The sequence below is a fragment of the Pan troglodytes genome, chromosome 14 (genome assembly GCF_028858775.2).
Source record: "Pan troglodytes isolate AG18354 chromosome 14, NHGRI_mPanTro3-v2.0_pri, whole genome shotgun sequence".
NCBI classification, from domain to species: Eukaryota; Metazoa; Chordata; class Mammalia; order Primates; family Hominidae; genus Pan; species Pan troglodytes.
The window spans coordinates 29,014,317-29,022,220 of record NC_072412.2 but is presented as its reverse complement, the minus strand read 5'-3'; the positions used below and the strand labels follow the sequence as shown (position 1 = coordinate 29,022,220).

Genomic DNA, 7,904 nt, shown 5'->3' with positions numbered 1-7,904 from the left:
TACAGCATATTTTAGCTCTGTGTGCATATCGTGCATAAGGGAATTTCTCTATGCAGAATTATTTTCTCCCAACAATTCTCATGATCACAGCACTCCTGGTAGCAGGTATCACTTAACTCCTGGGCAGCAGCTTGTCCAAATCAAGGGAAAGGGAGCTTTCCTTTCCTCGCAACTGTTGCTATGGGGGGCGTGGCTTCGGAGCTGGGTGAGGAGGCGTTCGGCGGCTCCCTCCCCCCACCAACCCTCGAAGACTACACTTCCCGTGATGCTCGAGGGAATGGTCTCCGTGGTGACGCACTTGGTGTCCGCGGAGGGAGGACGAGGACGGGGGCGGCGGCTGCTGCGAGGGGGGGTCCGGGCTCTCCCCGTTTCCCTTAGTCGCACTCAGGCAGCCGCCGCCGCTGCCGCCATGTTGGTTTGAGAGGCGATGACAGGAGGCGGCCGCGGCGTGTGGGACTGAAAAGTGAAGGAGGAGGAGGAGAAACAAAGCTCTGAGAGGAAACCATTCCCGGGCTGAGGAGAAGGAGGACCCGGCCTCTTCCGGGGACCAGCCGAAGTCGGCGTCGCCCGGAGCTCGCGAGGCCGGGGAGGGGAGGGGAAGGGAAGGCGGAGACCGGGGAGGCGGCGGCGGGGAAGGCGGAGGCAGAAGAGGAGCGGTGAGGAGCCGGAGACGATGCACCCCGACCCCAGCTGCTGTCCGGAGGCGCCCGCGGCCTGAGCCCAGAGGGGCTGTGGAGTGTCCCGGCCGGCCCCGAGCACCCCCGCGCTGTCGGTCCCCCGCTCCGGTCTTTCGCTTTGGCTTCCAACTAGTTAAATGCCCTTGAGCGCGGGTTTCCGCGGCCCGGCTCTTCGCCCCCGCGGCGCGAGTTGAGCCGTTTCCCCGCGCTGTCCGCGCGGGCGCTCCGAGAGCGGCTCTGCAGGGTCCGCGGCCAGCGTCCGGCCACCGCTCGGCCGCCACTCAAGGCTCACGCGTCGATGTGTAGCTACATAGTTATCTGTGTACATCCACGCTGGGGCATTTTCCTCCTGCTTAATGAGGACTTGACTCGGGAGCAAGTGTGAATCATTGCCGGGGCTGGGAAAGGAGGAAGGCGCATTTAACCCCCTCCCACCCCTCTCCATGTCCGTGTGTCACTCGGCTCGGTCCACCTGGCGCGGCCGGTCCTGGGGCTGCTGCTGCTGCTGCTGACGACGACGACGACGACGGGGGCTGCCTCTGCTGTCCCGGGAGTTTCTTCCTGCTCCGGCCACACAGCTCCTGGGGATTGTTCCTCTTCGAACCAGAACCTCGGCCTGACCGGCACTTTGGCTCCAAAATAACTTTATTTTTGGGGGAGAAAGCACATCACGAACCAGTCAAAATCGTGGTTTATTTCTGTAACGTGAAGACTTCTGCTCTTTTTTCTTTGTTTTTTTTTCGTAAACATCTGGGTGTATATCAAACGGCAAGATGTCCAGTAATGTCCCGGCGGATATGGTAAGTGACGGATAAGTTATGACACTGATTTAATTGTGGTTTCCAATCTTATTTAATCGGAAAGACGGCAGGCGTGGGGCGAAGATTTGCTGGGGACTGTCGAAAAGCCACTGTGCTGAGCGATTTGGAGAAGTTGGAGCTTCTGGTTTCCCCCTTTTAGGAAGTACTGCTTTTAATATGGGTTCTCTCATTTGGTCGTGTTTTCTAAGGCATTGAAGATAGTGGAGAAGTAGGGAAATGTATCATGGTAGCTTGAGGGGACAAAACATCTCCCTCTTCGCTAGAAGCCTCCGAACACTAGTATTTTAACGTTTCTGAAAACGTCAGGGACAGTGGGCAGAGCTGAGGACGGGTGTCCCTACGAGAGAATAGGTAGGGAAACGGGAATCTTGCTTTATGACACAGATGAGATCGTCATTGCAGTAGGGACGAACTTGATATTTTTCAAGAACAGGGATGCACATCTCTTCAAGAAAAAGTATGTTAGAATTTGCTGTGAGGTTTTTGAAATGTCTGAATACGGATGACAACAGAAATATAAAGATATTTTGGGATTTTCAGAAACGTAGGCTGACCCTGTATTGGTACTTACAATGAATATTCCAGGGCTTTTTAATGCCAGATATTTATTAATAGTAGATTCCATATTAGACATAAAGCTAAGGAAACATAGTATTGAGCCTCGATCACTGAGTGTTGAGAACTTGAAACAAAAAGTACTGTTGTTTATTGACGCCTTTCTTTGTTTTGTTTATAAAGGGTAAGGTTGTGAGTCGGTTGACTAACAGTAACCGTGTAACCTTACAGTGCTGGGGCTTGGCTTGTGTGAGTGTGAAGTTACATTTTGCAGTCCTAAGGACAAACATAATGCATTTAATTACCAGGAAGAGGAATAATCCTGTTTGTGAAGGAATTGAAGTTAACGTAGTTGTGCTCACATATGTTAACATTTGAGTGTTTGTGTATTCAGTGGAAACAAATTGAACTTTGCTGATGATTAAATTTTATTTTGTTTTTTAATTTTAATTTAATTTTAATTTAATTTTTATTTTTTGAGACGGAGTTTTGCTCTTGTTGCCCAGGCTGGAGTGCAATGGCGCGATCTCGGCTCACTGCAACCTCTGCCTCCTGGGTTCAAGCGATTCTCCTGCCTCAGCCTCCCAAGTAACTGGGATTACAGGCGCCCACCACCACACCCGGCTAATTTTTTTTTTTTGTGGAGACAGGGTTTCACTATGTTGGCCAGGCTGGTCTCAAACTCCTGACCTCAGATGATCCACCCATCTTGGCCTCCCAAAGTGCTGAGATTACAGGCGTGAGCCACTGCGCCCAGCCTGCTGATGATTAAATTTTAAAACGCCAGATGTTTCTAGAGGAGCAAACCTCATATACAGATTTTATAACAAAAATTAAATGATTCTAAATGGCTTATTTTGACCTTGGTTTAAAGGAATTTTGCTCTTGTTTAATTTCCCATTTAATGCAAAGGAAACACAGTGTTCTGTCTCTGGGGGTGGCCACATAACAGCTTTACAGTCTCCTTCCTGAGTCCTAAAACTCGTGCGTTGTCCTTTTAGTTTTCGCTTCTCTTCTGGTGTGCACACATGAAATAGCCTCCTGCCTGGTTAAGTACGGCTGGACAAGCTTTCCTCCATACCGCTCTTGAAGTTGCAGGGAGCGGTCTCTAGACAGAGCTGGGAAATGCTATTTCCCTTGTTTGATGAGTGATCTGTGGGTTCATCGCCTCGAGCAAAGATTTGCTCTCTCGAAAGCCTCCATTTTATATCATCAAGCACAGTGCAAAATAGGTTAACCTTAAGTACCGTCTATTCTCTCACAGACGTTGGAATGAAATAGATGTGTTATTAAAACAGTGCCACTACTTCCTTTAGGTCCAGTGAAGAAAAGCTGGAATGTGCGTGGCATCAGTCACAGATTGAGATGATTTGGGAAATACTGTTTCCAAGTCAGAGAGAGGGTTTGGAGGCTGATGTTAGGATCAGAGGACTGGGAAGTAGGAGCAGGGTTTTATTAATATCTGCAATTATAAAATATAACAGTTTATCTGTTTGAGACTGGATGTTAAGGCCTTGATGATTCTGTGGTGCTTTGAGATCCTTTGATTAAAGGTGATATGCAAGGGCAAAGCAATATTATGTAATAAACATATAATGCCCTGATGATGCTATTTCAGAGTGGGTACTAACGTACAGCACAGGTTTGATTGTTCTGAGTATTTTTTTATGTCTTGTTTTCTACTGTTCAACTGGTTAGAGGTTAAGATTTTCTCTTTGTGAAAGTCTTTTAAACGTTCGTTTATTACTTAACTTTGCATTTTTGCTTTGTGCAAAGCAAAGTCTATCATTTGCTTTGTGCCTAGAATTCTCAACTTTTTGAAATATAACATGACAAATACTGGTTAGAAGTTGTCGATTAAATGCTTCATGATTATTAAACTCTTAATACCATGAATTGACAATTGATTTTAGTTTACATTCATGACAACAATTTACCGCTCCAAACCTTGAAGAGCTCCTCTCACCACTCCCACAGCAAAGCTAATGACATATATCCCTTGCAGCATAACTCTAAATTGATCAGGATATGTACTGTTAAATACATTTTTGCTAGATGCAGTAAAATGTTAAGCTTTCTCCTAGTTGACAGTATGTGCTGTCAACTGTGCTGAAACAAATGTTACACTTTTTTACTTTTTGGTGGTGGTGTCATTTCTATTGAAGTCAATCTTTTATATGTTAATGGTGCTTGTCAGTTGTATAGGAAAATCCTGTTGGGGAGATGGGATGGAGTGGTGAAGTTAACCCCTATCATGTTTCCAATAGAGATAATTTATTCTCGAGCTACAATAATTGCTAAATCAATTGATGTTTTTGGTAAAGTCTTTTTATGGCCGTGATTATGACTCACTTTAAAATAGATTTTTTAGCTTTGGTTTTTGTTTTGTAGGTAGAACTCCCATTTAAAATTTATTTTTGAACATCCAGTAAATTTTTGTGTTTAGCATAAGGAGTCTCATTTTTAATGATCCAAATGTCAATTTTTTGGATGAGGGAGTGGCACCCGTAGTGAATGGATTTGCTGTACCCTTTAAAACATAATTTGTCGTTGGTACTTTTACTACATTCTGCAATATATATGTCCTATAAATATTACAAGTGTATTTACTTGAAATGTTGGTTTTTCTTTGCTAAGAGTGATTGAGTTTGAACTAGATTTAATAACATCTTAGTGTAGTAACTTATTTGTGAAAAAATCTGAAAATATCTCAACAGAATATCATTATAATATATTGTATTTAAATGATGTATTTATTTATTTATGTTGCAGCCAAGATCATAGTTCATGATGCGGCTATATTCATGGTTTATAGTTGCAGTGTGACTTATGTTAACCACTGTAGGTTTTTTGCAAGAAAATATTTACTGCCTGTGTTAGTAATAAGGCCTAAGACTGGGCAAGCAATGGTAATTTTGTTTTCTGGATTGGTAAAGTTATCAAGAAATACATTCTTGTTTTTATAAGAGTATTGTATACAACATTTAGGCTACTATTTAGAGCTTTGGACTAAAATTATACTTTATAATATCTATTACATTGAAAACTTTAAGAGAGAAATTGACAGTGTGAGAATAATGGCAAAGCAATTTTGTGATTCAAAACATTTTAGTTGATAAAACGGTCAAAGAAAAGCCCCGTATCTTTAACAACTGTAATGTAAAAATTGTAGCAGATAACAACAATTTGTAATAGGAGTTGAATCAGATAATGACAATTCAAGTTTTTTCCAGTATATTTTATGTGCTTAATGAATATTTTTATTGTAATTTTTCTTATATCACTTCCATTCATGTAAGAATTATTGGAGCCCTCTTGTGGACAGGAAATTACTAAAATACATTTCCTTTCAAAGTGAACTTTTATCACTTTTCCAAGTTAAAGTAAAATGACATATGTTGAATATACCAGGAGAAAATGCCATGAAAGGAAAAGGTCCAGAAAATAGAAAAGTATACTGAGATTTAATGCCCAGGGACTTTTTCCTCTATACTTACAGCTCCTTTTTATTTTTCTTTCTCTTCCTGATGATTCTTATTTCAGGTTTAAGTTGGAGGGTTTTATAAAGCCAAAGGGTAGATAAGTACTGTTTACATATATGTGTGACTTGAATAGCTTAATAAATAATATATTAAAAATTGAATGTTTCTCTGAATTTTTACTTGAATGTCTCATATTTGGTATTTTGAATTAGACATTTTTATTAAGAAAACAGATGACATTGTTTCCCACAGCTTTGAATTCCTTCTTTCTAGCTCTGAATCCTACCCCAGCTTGTGTCTAAAATGGTCTTTAGTTCATTTTAGGCCACAGTGATCTTTCCTTCTTGTAAACCATTTTTCTTTAGTGCTTTTGACATTCCTCTTACACAGGTATCAAATTTCTATGGATATAGTATCACTTTTATTTCACCTCTGATATTTTTTAGACATTCAGAAATTGTTGAGTGACTTTCTTGACTCACAAACTATTACTGTCTTCGTTACTTACGGAAAAAATAAATATTGTTCCGTAGTAATAGTGGTGTTAAATATGAAGTCTATAATGTCTGCTTCTGTTATCACTTGGAATATGAAAAATAGATACTTATAGTATTAAAACTTGAAGTTATTTTAAATTAGTGGATAAAATACTGATGGTGCTAATAGTTTTCACAATATAGAACATTAAATATGTTTTAGGAGACTGAAGCATATACTTAGTAAATGTGCTCTTTGATTTTCTAAGTCATCTTATTCTGGGAGGGAAAAATGAAGAGTGACTGTAGAATTCATGGTAACCTGGAAACCTTGGGTAATAAGTCATTCCGAACCAGTAAATTTTCTGAATACTTGGAGGTTGAGTGTTAAGATAGCCCAGTCTAACAATGTTGGATTACCATTGCATTTGCTTAAATGAAATATACTATGCATAATTTAACTTATTTTTGATGACTTAGAGCTATGATTTGAATAATATTGCTTGCATTCAATCAGTGTTTATTGGGTACCTGTCTGTGTAATATGGTAGTAGTATTAACAGGCATAAGCTACAACTATAATACCCTCGGCACCTAATATGGATTGTGAAGCTTTATGCCCCTTCACTAGATCAGTAATTTACAAAATGAGGTGAAGCAAGTCAATTTTGAGAAGTAAATATGAGAACTTCTGTTTGTTTATTTTGTCCCCCAAAAGGGAAAAGAATTGAGCTTTTCTATTCATACTATGTGAATTGGCTATGAGGTTCTCCTAGGTCCACCTGCATTCAGGTGGTCACTGAGAGTGTGGTTTGCTGAGGGAAGATGTGTGAATTCTAGAATGTAGATGCCAGCAACAGCACCATGAGTTTCTCAGAGTGTTTCCAGTTTTTCTTTTATATAGTCCCTTTAAAAATACTTTTTAAAAGAAGAATCTATGATACTTCTTATTGAGATGGGGAACAGAGGTTTGCTGTCAAAGCATTTAAGAGTTGTAGAACTCAAAGATTAATCACACATTTTTATTACAAAAGATGAGTATTCTATATGCTGTTCTTATCCATGATGACAAGAGGCTACCAAAAATAAAAATCTAGCGGATGTGTTTGGGAAAACAATCCCTGAGTTGTCACTTCAAGGCAAAATCGACATTTTAAACAGTAAGTGAGAAAGTACCTGCTTTTCAAAAGAAACAAATGTTATGGAGAACATTTTGAAAGCATGTTGAAGTATTTCCAGTCTGTTGAAAATCTTCCTTACAATGAATTTTAATTGACTTTGGACCATTTATTGGAAAGCCAAACATTTTAATTTGTAAACATTCTTATTGCAGTCAGGAAAAAGAAAATTTTAATAACATTGACATCAGGTAGCTGACTTTGAATAAAAATGTTTGCGTATTTGGTGATAGAATGAAAAAGTAATATGATTTAGTAAGTTAGTAAGTGACATGTTCTTCTATATAGATCTCATCTTTGTAAGATAAGTTTTTCACGTATGACTTATGACAGCTCTTAAAACCAAGTGCAAAATACATTGAACTTCACAAAAGAAGAAACTAAGATTTAAAAAAATGGAGATATATTTAATAATAATGCTCACCTAATATGTTAATAGTAATTGCATTTTTAGTGATTGAAAGATTAAAACAAGTTAATATTTAAAATAGTTGATAGTTAAAATAGTAAAGTAAAAACAAAATTTTAATCTTTTAATTTCTGTTTTTAGTATATGTTTTATACTATGTGTATGTTTATAAATGAAAACACATATACTATAGGTATGTGCCTCAAGTATTTTATATTTGGGATCTTCAGTCAAAAAAATGTAGGAGCCACTGCACTAGATGACTAAAGATTTCTGAGCATTTTAACTTCTTGTGTTTGATAGTTA

The 7,904-nt window shown here is 39.4% G+C and overlaps 1 protein-coding gene across 1 annotated transcript in view; it reads left to right on the top strand.

Moving 5' to 3' along the window:
* The first annotated feature begins 267 nt into the window (after positions 1 to 267).
* Positions 268 to 7,904, top strand: part of UBL3 (ubiquitin like 3) — an 86,113-nt gene continuing 78,476 nt past the window's right edge. The window contains exon 1 of the mRNA XM_001139173.8: positions 268 to 1,477. Within this exon, the coding sequence (XP_001139173.1) occupies positions 1,451 to 1,477 (27 nt within the window). The 5' untranslated portion in view covers positions 268 to 1,450. The remainder of the gene's footprint in view (positions 1,478 to 7,904) is intronic.